At 36.8% G+C, this 18,105-nt stretch overlaps 1 protein-coding gene across 1 annotated transcript in view; it reads right to left on the reverse strand.

The window, feature by feature from the left end:
- Positions 1–6,873: 6,873 nt before the first annotated feature.
- Positions 6,874–18,105, reverse strand: part of LOC136858255 (frequenin-1) — a 435,568-nt gene continuing 424,336 nt past the window's right edge. Inside the window, exon 7 of the mRNA XM_068225291.1 lies at positions 6,874–8,182. Within this exon, the coding sequence (XP_068081392.1) occupies positions 7,943–8,182 (240 nt within the window). The 3' untranslated portion in view covers positions 6,874–7,942. The remainder of the gene's footprint in view (positions 8,183–18,105) is intronic.

The following is an 18,105-nucleotide window of genomic DNA, read 5'->3' on the forward strand; positions in this document are numbered from 1 at the left end:
ACATTCTTGCCTTAGAATAATATTCTGCCTGTATCATGAGCATAATTGTTCTTATGAACTAAAGCCAATTCATTAAAAGCTTCGATAATTTGCCATAAGTCTAAAATATTGCTTCTGATTGTGTATACATGATGATAAAACAATTAAAGCTTGTTTAGTGTAAAAATGTACTTGATATTTGTTGCCTTTGTGGAAAAAGTAGTGCTATTATTGGCTTAGAGCTTACTGCATTGTCAAGACGTACTTTGTTACCTGTGCAATTTATTTATGAGTTTGGCACCTTGAGCTGTTCATGTTCACCCCGAGACTTTGTACACAAATATCAGTGACCCCCCCCCCCCCTATTATTTTGCTTTGTTAACACCTAAACTTCACTGATTCCGAATCGTGGATATCAATCTTCCCAAATTTTGAATGATTAATTTACAAAGATCGCATGATGATTTTCTTATTCAAATGAATTACAATATTAACTTATTTTTTAGAGCATTGTCAAATATCTTAAGGCCTGCAATAGACTATGCAACTCTCAGGTACAATACAGCTGATCCATGGGTTTTTGTTATTACATGATAATGGAGAATATTATTCTTAACAGAATTCTGAACAGGAGATAGCTTTATAAAGGTTATAAGTTAGAGCTCTTCTCGGTAATTGTGTGCTGCATTGTTCATTAAAAGTAGTTTGCTTTCTTGTTGTTTTCTGTTTATAATTATAATTAATTGAATTAGTTGTAGTTGTATTATTTAATTGCAGGTATAGTTGTTTTTTCTGTAAAGTAAAATTATTTTAAAGGAAACTCTTTTCCACATGCATACGTGCATGCATGTATGTGTTTGCATGTGTTGTATATAATATTTATTTTACATCTGATATTGGGACTCAAACTCCGCTCGTCATTCCTGGTATTATAAATTTACTAATTCAGAACAAATATTTCAAATTCCCTATGGTAACAACATCTATATCATTCCTGTTCCTGTCAAAAAGAAAAGAAGGAAAAGTGGGAGATGCGAAATTTTACATAGTCAGGTCTGTGAAATTATTATTGTGGTGCAAGATTTCTTCAAACTTGAGACCTGTAATGTGACACCTGTGAAGTCGGCAAGGGCTGTTAGTCATGTGAAGAAGGTAAACGAAGAACCATGGAAATTATAAGAAACTGTAGATGATGCTATGGAGAGCTTCACCATCTTTGTGGAGAGTGGAGATTCATCTGAATCGTATTTTAACATAAATGAAACTGAGATGGAATAACTCTTAAGGCAATGGAAATTTCAGCAGTGGTGTAGCAGCTCCATGCTCCTATGCTTGAACTTAGGACGTTAATGAGCTTTATAAAAATTGTCGAACTTCTCCTTCAAACGAGCACATAAAGTTCAAATATCTGGTCAAATGCTAAAGTTATATCTATGGTTTGAGCTTTACTTCAGCAGAAAATCTTCACTTCTCAAAGTTATGTGAACTGAGCCAAGTCTTGGCTGGCACCTGGAACCTGCTTTTAGCTGATAGAAAAACCCGGTGTGGTATGTGACCATAAAATGATCATTTGTGCCACTCTTCGACCAGCACATGCTGTTGACTCAGGTAGCCAGACCACCCACTGGACTTTTAATCCTCACAGAGCAATTCATTAAATTTACAGCAATTGCTTGTAGGTGGCCAATAATACAAAGTAAGCTGTAAATAGCAATAATTAGTTTTTGGGATTGATCCTCAAATTCTTTCTTCACAGCACCCTTCACTGGTTTATTTTACCTTTATGGGTTAAGCTTGTGTAATGAGTTCTTTGGGGTGCAGTGAATTCCCATAAATAGTATTAGTGATTTACTAAGTAAACATTTTTCAGTGCTATCCTATGTTCCAATATGACAATTAATTTAGATACTGGGTATTTAATCTATGCTGTAGTTCAGGGCCTCTCAAACGCCCAAAATCTCATGCATGCAAACCGAGGTGCAGAGGCTGTATGCACTGTGCATCAGTCCGACTGGGCTCAACTCAGCTTGACTCTGATGGTGTACTGCGCTGAGAGTGACGAATCGTTTGGTGATAGACGGCTTGTTTATCAGTGAAATAGATAAGCGCAAGACAACAACATAATAATTGAGCAACCTGTTTGGAAGAAAGCAAAGACTTCCGAAAGTCCATTTCAATCGTACTGGGAACTTTCGTATATTGCTTTTGTCAGTCGTGACAATAAAGCCAAATGCTTAATCTGTGGGATGTGGTCATCAAAAAGATCTATTTTTCAATACAAAGACTTTGCTCGAATTCCACCAGAATTTGTCGAAGGAAGATTTTCCTAAGATGCACCGAGAAGCAGGTAAGATTATTTTTATATTTGGTTCCACATACATATGTGAAAGGTATTTTTCTGTTTTGACTTGTACGAAAACTAGATTGCTTGCAAGTTTTCTGATCATAATTTAAAGAATGCTCTCAGACTTGCTGTCAGCCAATCCGTTGTTCCAGACGTTACTGGTATAATTGCAAAGATAAAGGAAACGAAGAGCTAGAGAAAATAGATTGTCTGTTCAAACCACATTGAAGGATGATTTTTAACAGCAATAACCTGTCCCATACAACTGAGTGTCTCCTCTCACCGCATGTGAACATTCCATAGTGAGGGGAAAAACAGCGGGGAAGCTGAGGACGGCGGAGACAAGTCGAACGGGTGAGACAGATGTAGGAAAAGAGGAGTGGGGATTTGCACTACTGAACCTAGTGGAATCGTCTCTTGTACCTTGCGCCGTGCAGTGCACCGGTGCATGCACCCTGAGAGGCCCTGCTGTAGTTCATTTTGATTGAGAAAATGTTGTCATAGACGGAAATGTGAGGAAATATGTAATAAAAGGTGTATCTTCTTTTAAATCAATCAAATAGCTGTTGAGATTTTGTTTTTCTTAAATGTTTGTATAATGATATTTGTAACACTGATTTGACATTATTGTAAGAAGCTGTATGAAAATTAGACCACTCTGTACAACAGATGATTAGACATTCTGGGATCAAATCTCAGTGATACCATGTGAAATGAGCACTGTACTGGACAAAGCAGAGGTAGAATAGAAGTTATATTTTCAGTTTTCTTTGTCAGTCTCATTCTAGTAACAATATTGATGATAATTTGTTCACCAAGCCCTGTTTAGTCAATGTGTTAGTGTGTCTTGATGTTAGTTGGAGCTTCATCATTCGATCTGACAGTTGGCTGGAGTAAGGTTAAGTAGACTGAAATATATTAATTCTTGCTTACTATTTTTGATAATAGAGGGGCTGCCTGGCCGAGGCGGTAAAGGCGTGCTCGGTTCGCCCGGAAGGACATGGGTTCGAATCCCCGTCAGGAAGTCGTAAAATGTAAGAAACGAGATTTCCACTTCCGGAGGTGCATATGGCCCTGAGGTTCACTCAGCCTACACCAAAAATGAGTACCAGGTTAATTCCTGGGGGCAAAGGCGGTTGGGCGTAATGCTAACCACTCTACCCCATCACGCGCCGAGGTTAACAATGGTGGAAGTCTTTACCTTCCACTCCTCCAAGGGTCTTCATGGCCTGTACGGAGGTGACTTTGGTTGCTTGCTTACTTTTGATAATGAATGCTATGGATTTTTAGTACAGTAGGAGTTTAAAGGTGTTAGTTTTATTAAAGATTATTATGAGTCATTTTAGGTAGGACCCTTAAGATTCTTTACATTTCAAATTCAAATTTTCCTAGTAGATTATTAAGAAAAGGTTTTTGTTTTTTCCTCTGCTTTTATATGTTTTCAATATTATTATAATGCAGCTTTTAAAGAATTACTTAGTGAAGGAGTAATGGAAAGAACTGAAAGGAACATTTTATTTTGCTTTCCATTTGGTAGGAATATCAGGAATACTTTTTACCACAAACATAACAATAACTAATATCTAACATGAGAAACAATTCCTATGACTCAAAGGTAGTTTAGACGAATAACTTACATACTACACATATATATTTTCAGTTTTACAGGGTGAACTGATACCAAACTTTCCTTGCCATTGGCAATGGCAGACAAATTTTCATAGCTTTGTTGAAAATTTAACATATATTTCTTTCTTTACTGTTTTTCTTCAAACAGGACTGACTTTGCTTTTGTCTTCTACCTTTTAATTTGAAATGAAATTAAACATTTTGAAATTTTGCTGGTTAAAAGCTCATGCAGAAGTTTTCAAGAGATATCTCTGTATTCTCAGGGTGACCAGAAGAGAGGAACATGGTGCCGCAAAATATAAGACATTCAAGAATATGTAGGACATTATAGAACAAATGTTAAACACACTCATATATTGATTTAATTTCATATATTAATTTCATGATATACGTTGTACATTTTACTAAATATGCCCAAGAATAGAAAAAAAAAAAAAAAAAAAAAAAAAAAAAAACAATTTACAAGTGATTTAATGCACACAGCTTAACATGCTTAACTGTATTTTTCTGATGATCTTATCTTCTTTAAAATACTTTATTAATTTAGAATATTTGGTACAACTTACTGACATGCCATTTTATGGTGAAATTTATAAATACAAATCGAGGATATTTTGGAATTACTGAAAATTCCTCCTGGATATCGGTCAGAAGGCTACAATGTAGGACATGTTCTGGAAAGAAGGGTGTCTGGCCACCCTGTGTATTCTCTATCTTATGAGGTTGCTTTTCCTATATGACTGTTAACTTCATGTAGATAACTTCTGAATGAGAATAAGTTAGTTCTTAATAGGAATTTCTCTAAGGTCTCACCATATTAATATTGTTAACATGTGTTTGGCATATATAATACTAGAATGCAATTTATAAATATTAACTTAAAGAGTGGAAAAACTTAATTTATGAACTGATTAAGATGCTGATATTTTAATAAGCTGCATGACGTGATCACATGAAATATGTACAACAGAATATAAAAAATAAATTAATTTTAACTAGTATGTATAAACAAAATTTATGTTCAAATTCTTATTACACAGTTGTAACAATTTAAAAGTCTGACATAATTACAAGCAATTGAAAATTATACTTTGCTGAAACTTAGCTATCCTTTCAAAGTAACAGGACACAACTTTTATAATATTTATACATTACCTGAAGACCTTTGCAAAATATATGTTTCAGTGCACATTGATAAATAAAGGTTCTGATTTATGTACACTTTAATTCATCTGCATAATTTGATGGTAACATACAGGACTGGAATTCAAGGTTGTCATCCTGACTGGAAAATACATGCAAATTTCTTGTTCATTCTAAATAGATATTACAACCTTATCAAATGTCATAGTCCTTTCTCTTTGTACAAAGTGTTATTTCTTATTATATGCTTCATACAATTTCTTAAGTTTTGTGTGTTACTCCACTCTTTGTCTGTAAGTGGTAGTATTGAAATTCAAAATGAAAGTTATAAATACCATACCTAAGTTTATTTTCAGAATTATTTCATGCTGTTTGGAAATAACTTCATTATGGTATTTTGAACAAAAGAGAGGAGAATGTTTGCTTTTGAAATGTATGTTTTCCATATAATGGTCCATTAGTATAATTTCTTCTCACTGGAATGGCTCTGCTATCATGACAGGTTAGTTTAGATAGTAATACGGATTCATACAGTATTTGCCTGAACTAGATTAAATAATATGTGTCCTATAGGAAATCAAATTTTTTTGTCTATTATAGAAGAAGTTAAAATGCACTGAAGATTTCCATACTTTTCCCTCATAAATTAGTTAATTATTTATTTGAAGGATTAGAAACTTAATTTTAAATAATAATTCTAGAAGTGTAGTAGGAAGAAAGAAGGTCCACATGGAGATCAGGTAACTAAACCGTAGTTCATACTCTGGCATCACAATACAGAAATATGGAGAGAAAAATAGAGCTTGTTTTCCTGGTTTACGCATGTGAGAGTCTCAAATATTTATAAAGAGCTGGTTAGAATAGAATTAAGGAAAGAAAAAATAGGTTTTTGTTGAAATGACAGGATTACAAAGTTAAGTTTGCCTTAGGCAAGTAAGTGGCTACATATTGGCCTACAGTGCACATTGTTCATCTTTAGACTCAAGTTTCCTCCAGGAGAATAATTGGAAAGAACTCTTGAAAGTTGAGATCCATTATGATGGACTTTATGGTACAGTAGGCCTAAGTATGTTATCTGGATAAAGTGCTTTCAACCATGTGGAGAATGTCTAATCTCAGCAATTGATTCTTGGGACAGGTACACTTGATGCCTCGTATCCATTACTAATGTATTTGTTACAAAGGCAGATATAACTCATATGTCGTCAAACAAAAATACCTTTGTAATCACAATATTGGTAGTGGGCATTAAACATCAAGTTTTCTATTCCTGGAGTCAAGTACTGAGGATGGTTGTTTCCATACAGTTGAAAGTGCTCCAGTGAGGAATTTCATTTACCAATAAAAAGTATTCATTATGGTAGTTTAATTCTCTGTAAAAGAAAGAACAAATATGGAAAGTTATAAGAGCAAGCTAAATTGATTATGAATTAAATCAATTGATAAGAGGGAAATGGTTATTTTTCTTTTCGATGCATATGTGTACTGTATCATAAATCTATAAATGAAACATATATATTAAATATATTAATATATTAATTATTAATGTATTAATTAATATATTAAATATATCAATTTTCAAGGTTTATCGGTAGGCTATGTCTTTTGTTTTAAATACATGAACTTTCCATAGTGATATTGAAAAGTAAAGTTGTATAGTTTTGTAAATGCTGGATTTTTTTCATAGAAATGTAGACTGAATTTATTGAACACTGAACATTGCAATTAATACAGAAAATTTCATGCATTTAAGTCATGAAATTATCAGACAAGCATAATGAACAGCTGATCTGTAATTCTTGCTTTGCAAGCCATTCATATTTACTTAACAGTAACTTCACTTTTACAAGGGCATCATGTTTTGTAATTCTTATTTCTTTTCTCTATAAATCTCCTACCCATATACAGGGAGTTGTATAGTTGAGAACTGGAAGATGTAGGCGAGAGATATCAGATGATATAGTGCCGTATATATTACATGGAATGAAGTTCCATTGATTTCTGCATTACTGTAGTTGCGTAGTTGTGTGTATGCACATTTATAGCTTGCTTCACGCACATGGTTACACTGGAACTATGGAGGATGTGCTGCATACTGTTTTGTTGCAATGTCATTTAGTAGAATGAGTAGATCAAGTTATTTTACTTTTGAAATAACAAAACAAATTACATATTCCAACAAAATATTTATTTTTATCTCCAACAGCTATCACCAATGAAAATTATCTTTCTATTACTGAACTTCTGAAAGTAAATGATATCTAGCAAATGGTGCTCTTGCTCTGAAGTCAAGTACTTGGCAAGTGAGATGAATGTCAGTTTGACTCACCTCCAAAGGCAATTTTCCAACAAGTATGGCTACTGTTTTCAGTAACCCATATTTCAAAGGCAGATGTCTAAATTTCATAACCCAAAACTCCCTAAAAACAGATCTGTATTAAATGGGATGCAGTTCATAATAATGTACACGTCAAGGGCAAATTGTCATGGAGGTATGATACTCCCTTTTAGGATCCACACTTCAAAGCAAGTGAGGTGCACCTCAGTATAGTTCATGAAATGAGAATGTTTATCAAATGGGTTGCACAATCAAATGGTAGATAGCTAGCAAGTGAGGTGCATCTCACGATTACCCAGGATCCCAAGACAAATATCTTGGTAAGTATTGAATATCTTGCTGTAGTCCTTAGCAAAGTCCCACACACCAAAGGCAGATGTTCAGTTAGTGGGGTGCACCTCGCTTTGGCCCACTCCTCTTGAATGAAGGCAGGTTTCTAGCAGGCAGGGACCACCTTGCTATGTCCCTACACTTCCAGCACTCCCACTGCTCGTCACGGTGCGCGGGCGCTACCCGGGGGAAGGCGACCCGGCTCTGCCAGAGCCAATGGATCCGCCACTCGTCGACATTTGCTGACCCGAGCTGCCGTCCCCCAAAGACAGCGCCTGCACGATCCGCGGGTCCGCTTTGCTGCCTTCTCGGAACTCCTCCAGCGTGAGCCGGTCGTCATGGTTCTTGTCCATCTGGTCAAAAATCTTATCCACTCTCTTCTGTGGGGTGTTTTCATCTTCAGAACTTGGTTGTTGGCCCTGAAACATGGATTTTATTTGTTCATACTGCAGGTCAACATTCAACTATAAGCAGCAATGAAACTAGGACTTTAACATTTGAATAAATCTATCATCATTGTTACTGTTTTCAAACTTTGGAGAGACAAGGCATGTATTGATGGCATTTTCAATAATACCTCATTTGAGTGGCTGGGCTTAGGTATGTCAACTAAGCACTGTCAAATGGTGGTATGCATATGAGTTTCTGACCGTCTTACAAAGGATATGAAATTAATGTGTTGCTTTTGATCATGAAAATGAATGAAATAAATAAAATTACGCCCTGAAGATCTTCAGAGCTATGTACGTGACAACTGTGGGATGGCGAATACTGTACAGTAGTTAGCTGGATCAAATGTATAAAGTTCCAATCATTATAAGCCACATGAGAAGTAAACGTTTTGTGTGGGCAGGATGTCTCACGAATGAGTACACACAGATGACATGTGAAACATACATACAACCAAGTGAGTTGGCCACACGGTTTGGTTCACGTAGCTGTTAGCATATATTTGGGAGATAATGAGTTCGAATGCACTGTTGGTAGGCCTGAAGATGGTGTTCCATTTTTACAGGAAGCAAATGCAGGGACTGTTTCTTAATCTATATATATATAAAATAAGAGTTTTGTCTGTACATTGCTCAGAATTTAAAAAGGATGGTATTTCTGTATCAGTCGTCTCCACAGTAACAAGGAAATGCACTTTTTACTTTTCCGTAATTTCTGTCTGTCTGTATGTATGTACACGCATCACGAGAACACGGCTGAAAATTTAATGAAAATCAGTATGCAAAGTCGGGGAGTAAGTCGCTACAATCTAGGCCATAAATAATTTTGTTAACGCTCACTGAAATGGTAGTTTAGGGGAAGGCCTAAATTTTAATTCTTCAGTGTTTACGTTATTAATGGTTGTACCTTAATGAAAATCGGCATGCAAAATTGGGGAATAAGTCGCTACAATCTAGGCCATAAATAATTTGATTCACACCGAGTGAAACGGTAGTTTAAGGGAAGGTCTAAAATTTGATTCTCAAATATTTGTTATTAATAGTCGTATCTTAACGAAACTCGGCAGGTGAAGTCGGAGAATAAGTCGCTACAATCTAGGCCATAAATAATTGAATTCACGCTGACAAAAAATAATTTAGGGGAAGGCATAAAATGGAATTTCCAAATATTTATGTTATTAGTGGACCTATCTTAACGAAAATTGGTATGCAAAGTCGGAGAATAATTCGCTATAATTTAGGCCATAAATTATTTTATTCACGCTAAGTGAAATGGTAGTTTAGGGGAAGGACAAAAATTTAATTCCCAAATAATTATGTTATTAGTGGTCGTATCGATAAATACTACATAACTAAAGTTATATAAGTTAGTATTAAATTTCCGATCATTTATGACTTAAACATTGTTACCGTACCAGCTATGATCACAGAGATATAAATGAATTTGGATTTTTGTTACTAAATCCATATCAGCGCCGAGTCACGAGAAAATTGGTAAACAGGATTTAATGAAAATCGATATGTAAAGTCGGTGAATAAGGAACTACAGTCTACGCTATAAATAATTTTATAAGACGCCCTAATATCACAGAGTCGAAAGAAAACTAAATGTGAAGGCCCACAATAGAGAAAGCTCATAAAATTTATCAACAATAACATTACATTGACCATTGTTTGTTGTGATGTGCTTTGTGCTTTCTGTTGCCACTCATCTCCGATAGATAGGATTACTGCTGCGTACCGAGTACTTTTTTTAAAAATTTACCTTAAGTCGCACCGACACAGATAGGTCTTATGGCGACGATGGGCTAAGAAAGGGCTAGGAGTGTGAAGGAAGCGGCCTTGGCCTTAATTAAGGTACAGCCCCAGCATTTTCCTGGTGTAAAAATGGGAAACCACGGAATACCATCTTCAGGGCTGCCGACAGTCGGGTTCGAATCCACTATCTCCGGATTGCAAGCTCAAAGCTGCGTGCCCCTAACCACACGGCCAACTCGCCCGGTCGTACCGAGTGTAACAGTCTGCCTGAATATTGGTGGGAAATAGCTGCGGAGTTAGATAACTTTCTTCTTTAGCATTCCATTCCTCTGGTTCATAAATTTTCTGATACTACTGGTACATAACACACTGGTTCATCATAGCATTCGAGCTATTCAATCTCCACTTTGAGGCACTGATTGGAATGAGCAGTGTGCAGATTTAACGGAATAATGGCAGATGAGTGTTCACGGCTGTCTGCGGCCTGGTCATTCCAGTTCTGAAACTTTGGACTGTTAGATCGGCACCGTAGTGCTATTTGTTAAAAGTGAGAAATGTGCGGTTTTTCATTTGATTGAGTATTTAATATGATGACATTGCTTTAATCACCACTGTCCTACTGACGTTTCTATAATGACCCATGTTGACTTCAGTTAGGAAAGCCACAAAATCAGTCTTTCTGAGAATCCCGTAGCGAAGCACGGTTACATCAGCTAATTAAGGCTAAGGTCGCTTCCTCCCCAATCATAGCCCCCTCCTATTGCATCATCGCCGTAAGACCTGTTTTTGTCGGCGCGATGTAGAAAAAAAGTTATTAAATGACCGTATTCTAGTCTTCACAGCAGTTGTGTGTTTATGAGGCTTGTCATTTTATGTCTTGCTTCACACGTTCTTCGATATTAAAGGAAAATAAAATATTATTGCCGGCTACTTGTAAGGGTAGTGTGCCTGTCTTTTACCCAAGAAGCCTCGGGTTCGATTCCGAACCATTCCGAGGTTTTTAATTTTGAACTGAGAATTGGAACGGGCATTACTGAGCTTCGTGAGATCAACTGAGGAGCCGTCAGATATGAGAGAAAGCGAAACCGGTCACGAAAATTAAGCAGTGTGGTTGAGGCTGTCATAGCACTGAATACATGGCACTCCAATCTCTATAGGCCATCTAGCTGGGCAGCAGTCGTCTTGGCAAGCCAATGTCAAGGGCTATTTTTACCACGGGGTTGTTATTACTATTATTGTTTGTTTGTCTATACCATGGTTCCATTTCTTGATGCGGGGTCGGGGATGAAGCGAAATGGTCTTATACGGCATGTTTCTTTTTACGGCTGGAGGTTCTTCCTGACGCCAGCCTCAGTTGAGGAGCTAATGAAGATGCAATGGATGATGGTGAAGGAATCGGCTGTGGCCTATGAATTGGAACTATCCTAGCATTTTCCTGGAAGTGAAAATGGGAAATCACAGAAAATAGTTCTCAGGACAGCCAACGGTGGGTTTCGAATCCACGCGCCTCCCGAATGCAAATGCAGAGCGTGGCTCCATAACCATAGCACGTCAACAGGTGCGGCCATTGCACTCGATTATTATTATTATTATTATTATTATTATTATTATTATTATTATTATTATTATTTCTTCGTTATGTCCATTCAAAGAGCACATTTGAACTTGCTCGTTGGCCTGATGGTTTTCGCTTTCTTATCCTCCCAAAAACCCTTCAATAATGCACTGTGTTGCATCTTGCGTTCTGTCGACCACTTCCTACCAGTTTTTTTTAATTTTTTTTATTTTTAGGTTTCACCACGAATTTATGCTTGGCTACTATGTATTAAAGGCTCCACGATCTTCTTTATATGATGTCCGTGATATTCGTTTCTTCTAGCCAGTTTATTTTGACCTTCTTTGAGTTGATTACTTTAAATAATGAAATAATCTGTAGGTAAGTCTGTCTCTGTCCATTCTATAGATATGGCTATAGAATAAATTTCAGGCGTCTCTTGCGTACGGCATCAGTGAACCTGATAGTTAATGAGTAGAGGTCGACTGTTCTCCTCTTTATCCACATTCCATTTTCTCGTGTGGAACCATCAATTTTCCGGAGAGTTTTCCTTTCTTGCTTTTCAGTTCCTGTAATTTTAAAGTGACCTCCACGAGATATGGTTTCTGAGGCGTATAAAGCTTCCGGCAAAACAATTATTGTCTCGCAGTGCCGTAATTTTGCATTACGCGATATGAATTTTGTTGTAGTAATTCCACGTTGGTCTGTACGCTTTATGGAGTTTGGTGGCTCTTTCTACGTTGGCCCTACTGTCTAGTCCCGATGGTAATATGATTTCTCCAAGATATTTGAAGGATTATTATTATTATTATTATTATTATTATTATTATTATTATTATTATTATTATTATTATTATTATTATTATTATTATTATTATTATTATTATACCGGTTGGTACACCCCGACCCCGCAAATTTAAATTGTGCGCCTACAAGTAATCCCATACAGGAGAAACCCTGAACTTTAATAACTGAAGCAACTCTACAGTTGCCCAGAAGATGTCACCACTGTAAATTTTTTAATTTTGAAGTGTTCTGAACGGTGTCTATTTCGATTTGTGTTTGTTTTGCCCTGTATCAAGAAGTGTGGACATTCTCTTCTAGATGTCTCTACAGAGACAAGACTACGATTGTGCACTCTGGTGCGAAGTGAAGGGACTGTTTTTGAAGAAACTTTGTATCCATAAGTTTGTTCTTTGTTAAATTTCTTTCTTTCATTTTTTGGGTTGGCAATATTGATCTCTGTTTCCGCCAGTTTTGAATTCAGCCAATCCCGAATTTTATAAATTAATTTTCCTCCAATCCTAGGTTTCTTGTTCATGTGTGTGTAACTTTTGATGTTAGCCAATAAGGGGAGGGGTTGTGGCGCTTTTATTTCGTGAAAGGTCTCGAAGCTTCCTTGTGGGTATAAAACTGCTGAGGTTCATGGCTCGTTGCCACTCCATCGACATCTTGCTTAGTGTGTGAATATGTAGCAGGGGGCGGGAAGCGCCTCTTTCTTCGGGCAGCAGTTCATCAACAAGGTAATGGCCGTTTAATAACTTTATTTCTTGCTAGCTCAACAGTTTAACCCACGGGGCAGGTTCGAAACTGTTCTCGTGTAACCTACCTTTAAAATGTAAAGACATTTGGTAAAAATTCCGTCTCTTTAACTACAAATTGGGATAGAGAGTGCCTAACCCTCTCGAGCTCCCACTCATATTGTTTTGAGGTGACTACGTTTTCATAACCGATTTTCTTCTTTCTTAATGTAATAAAGTTTTCTTATACGAGTCACCTCCCTAGTATGGGATTAGCCCTTGTGTAAGCGGCCTAGAGCCGAGTAGGTTTTAATAGTGTAATGTAGGAGTGCAAGCTACGCCTCCAGTCATTTTTGTATTTGGGCCATTTAATTATCCTGTTCTTTTTCTGCCGAGGCCCAGTAGATTGGGTACTAATACCCCTGTTTCATTTGGTGCGGTAGCGGCAATTGATTTGTAAGGTCGGGTATGCCTTTAATAGGCTTGACAGATAGAGAGCGGGACAGCTCTTTATAGTGTTGTGGTAAAAGGGGCTTAGAGAGGCTTGAGATGTAAGGTTGGGCAGCTAATGCTCCATGTAATTAAGGGTGCTCTGCCCTTTAGTATTTTTGTTGTTGTGAGCTGAGAGCTCAGAAATTATACTTGGGGCTCGAAGCCCAGATTTTGTAATAACCCCCGAAATCTTGTGATTTCTTTGTACCTGATTTTGGCTTGTTGTTGACTTGTTAAGTTTTCAAATTCTATGTCACCACTGTTAAGTTTAGAAAATATAACCTTTGTTTAAATTTTAATTCATTTTTCGAACTTGTAGTTAGACCCATTCCAGCCCGCACCTTCTTTCACCTCTGCTGAACCACCAAAATCCCGTAACTATTATTATTATTATTATTATTATTATTATTATTATTATTATTATTGGCACTCTGTGACGGATATAGGCCTAACTGTAAAAGCTGTTCTTCACTACGAAGGGGAGCAAACCTACTGTGCTTTGTTTCGAGCTATGTAACAAATTATATGCTTGAGTGCAAAATTACAGCACTCAACTGTATTCACTCAGTTGGAAAACACAATCACATTGCACTTTTAGATCTGTCTCATAAAATCCGACCATCAGAACAGTCAGCGCTGCGTAATGATTGTGTACACACTGCAGACTGCATCTATTAACGGTAATACCTTCGAAGTGATTTACGGAATTACTACCCAGGTGCACATTTTCAACTAACAAATTATCCTGTATACCGGGCTTGAATAAATCGTTAAGCACACATGAATTAAATTGCTTGCGGTAAATTGTACATTAGCATCTCCATCTAAATATTCGCGCCTAATGTTGAAAGTATGTGGTTATGTTATATATTAGTCGTCTCATAACATTTTTTTCTTTCCTACTAAAACTAGTGGGGAAATGGCAACGAAATTTGTTTAATGTACTCCAACTGCTATCGATCTTTAAATGAAATTCTTCCACTTCCTTTTCATGTACCTTTCTTCTCGGTTCTTTCTGTAGGCATATGCCCTCACGTACAGTATATCACCCATAGTTCTTCTTCTGTTTACACCGCAGTCCGTTCGTTATGATTGTAATGTGGACTGCTTTTTGAAAGCCATTGTCTGGAGTGTGGCTCTCTATGGAAGTGAAATATGGACTATTGGTGCAAGAGAAAAGAGGAGAATAGAGCTGCAGGAGAGTGATCAGGTGGGTAGATTGAGTAACAGATGAAGAGGTACGATATTAAGACGAGTGGGGGAGGAGAGATGTTTCTGGCGAGTGCTAATGAAAAGAAGGGTTAGGTTGGTAGGGCTCATACTGAGGTACCGAGGAATAGCAAGCCTAGTTATGGAAGGGAGGGTTAAAGACAAGAACTGTAGAGGAAAGTCAAGTTTGGAATATGTTAAACACATTGCCTCGGAAATAGGGTGTGACAGCTACGTGAAGATGAAAAGATTAACTCAGGATAGCTCAAACTAGTCTATGGATTGAGGACTCAAACACACAAACTTGGTAGTACAGTGTACCTCTTGTTCTCCATTTTTCTAGAGTTGCACATTACAACCATGTACATCTTCAAATTCTGGAAGAGGAATCTTGCGTATTTAAATACAGTGAAGTCACTGCAGCTTAACTGCGGTGCGTCGTCACTCACAACTCCAACATCCCTAACTTTGCCAGGATAAATAAAACATATTATTATTATTATTATTATTATTATTATTATTATTATTATTTTACTCTAAGCACAATCTGTCACACTGCCCCTTGCCCGTCGTGTTGTGTATTCTACTTCTCTCACTAGTCCGGAACTATCATGAGTTCCAATCCAGCAATTTCTAGGCGAAAAGTTGTTTCCACATGTCCAAAATTCGACTTAATGTATGCCAAACTTGTCAGTAAACTACTGGAAAACAATTCCTGAACAGTTTTAGAGGGCACATCACTACTGTAAACGTGTAAACAATTTCGCTCACAACTTCATAGCTTTTGCAATAATACTCGACTGCGTCAAACAACGTACCCCGCCGAGTAAATATTGGTTGGGAGGAAGAGGAAGCGAAGGATCATATTTTTTAAGGGAGGATGTAGGTAAGAAATCATGAACGAAGATAAATATGGATAGCTTCTACTCTTATACAAGTACTAGCATGGTACCCGTGCTTCGCTACGGTATTATACTGAAATTTATAATTGAATGCTTATTGTTTTAGATATATAATCCGCCGAAATTCGCGATCTGACACGTTTTCAGCGAGAATCCACCAAAATTCCCGATCTGACTCGTTTTCTATTAGATTACGGCACGTTTCCTCCCATTTTTCAATCTTCATTTCCAGCAATCGATTTCGTACTTACCGGGCTAGGCTCAGGTATTCTTCCCGGTCAGTTGGGTCCGTAAATCTTTGACATACCGTATATTCCTATAATCATTTTTAATCTGGATAAAATCCTTCAGGAGATCCGGCGTGGTGTCTTATTGGGAGCCTTGGCTGCACTGAACCCGCAGCCGGCTGCATTCTTAGTCATTACCCGTCCAGGAGCCGTTTCCAGCGCGGTCCGCACATTTAACGACGGTCCGGAACATTATTATTATTATTATTATTATTATTATTATTATTATTATTATTATTATTATTATTATTTTTAATGTTCTTCTTCTTCTTCTTCTTCTTATGTGTTGCTGGGATGAATGATGACAGGGAAAACCGGAGTATCCGGATAAAAACCTGTTCCGCCTCCGTTTTGTCCAGCACGAATGTCACATGGAGTGACCGGGATTTGAACCACGGAACCCAGCTGTGAGAGGCCGGCGCGCTGCCGCCTGAGCAATGGAGGATCCTTATAAGTACATTAAGAACAGTAAAATCAATTGGCCTCACCTCCTTTTACACCCCACCACCGTTAGTTTTTACTGCCACCCCCCCCCCCCAAAAATTAAAAGAAGGCGTGTTTCTTTATGTTTAAGGGAGATTACACACACCAATGTTCACGTCTATTACCTTCAGTTTTGAGATATAAGTATCCCCATAAATATAATTTACTTTTGTCACTTCATTTCAAACTACTCCCCCCCCCCCAAGTGAATTCTCCCGCAAAAAATACTTGTTTCTTTAATAGTGAAGGATCTTCTAAATACCAATTATCACGACTCTAACTTCTTCAGTTTTTGATTTATGTGTCCTCATGAAAGGAATTCAACTCCTTTACACTCCCGCCCCCCAAGATGCCTTCCGCCCCAAAATGCGTTTTTCTTTGTTTTTAAAGGAGATCCAAATACGAATTTTCACGTCTGTAACAACTTTAGTTTTTATTAGATGTATATATTCCCATACAATTAAAGTCAATTAATTTTTCAATTCTTTCACCCCCCTCCCCCCGCTTCATTGGATTTTCCGAGAATACGTGTTTCTTTACTTTTAAAGCAGATTGCAAATATCAAATTTCACGTCTGTAACATCTTCATTTTTAAGATATCAGTAGCCTAATTAAAAGAATTCAACACCATTTTCAGTCACTTTCACCCCCCCCCTCCACCCAAGTGGTATTTCCGAAAATTAAAAATACACGTTTCTTTATGTTTAATAGAGATAAAAATACCATTTTTCACTTCTGTAACATGTTAAGTTTTTTAGATATACTGTAAAAATTCTCATTTTAAAATTTCACCCCTTTTGGGTTCCCCTTAAGTGGAGTTTCCAAAAACAAATCACCTATGTTTCTTTACATTTACAGGAGATTCCAAACACCCACTTTTTACGTCTGTAACATTTTACGTTCCCAAGATAATCTTTCAAAAAATTCACCCCAATTTGTCACTTCTGTTTAACCGCCATTAATAGGATTTTCCAAAAACTAAAAAAATACGTGTTTCTTTATTTTTAAAGGAGATCCCATATACAAATTTTCAGTTCTCTAATATCTTCCGTTTCTGAGATATATGTATCCTCATTAAAGGAATTCAACCCATTTTTTACCCTTTTACACCCCTCCTATTGGGATTTACAGGAAACAAAAAAATACGTGTTCCTTTATTTTTAGAGGAGATTCTAACTACCAATTTTTACATCTGTAAATTTTAAAGTTTTAAGATGTAGACACATTCATTTTAAAAAATTCACCCCCCTTTTCACCCCTCAATATTTGGATTTTCCAAAAACGAAAAAATACGTGTTTCTTTACATTTAAAGTAGATCCCAAATACCAGTTTTCAGGTCTGTAATATCTTCGGGTTCTGAAATATAAGTAGCCTCATTAAAGGCATTCAACCCATTATTCACCCTTTTACACCCTTCCTATTGGGATTTTCCGAAAACAAAAGAATACGTGTTTCTTTATTTTTAAAGGAGATTCTAAATACCAATTTTTACATCTATAAACTGTAACAGTTTTGAGATATAGATACACTCATTTTAAAAAATCACCCCCTTTTCACCCCCCCATTAATTGGATTTTCCAAAAACAAAAAAATACGTGTTTCTTTATTTTAAAGGAGATCCCAAACACCAATTTTCAGGTCTGTAATATCTTCAGTTTCTGAAATGTATGTAGCCTCATCAAAGGC

Source organism: Anabrus simplex, chromosome 1 (assembly GCF_040414725.1).
Source record: "Anabrus simplex isolate iqAnaSimp1 chromosome 1, ASM4041472v1, whole genome shotgun sequence".
Classification (NCBI taxonomy): domain Eukaryota; kingdom Metazoa; phylum Arthropoda; class Insecta; order Orthoptera; family Tettigoniidae; genus Anabrus; species Anabrus simplex.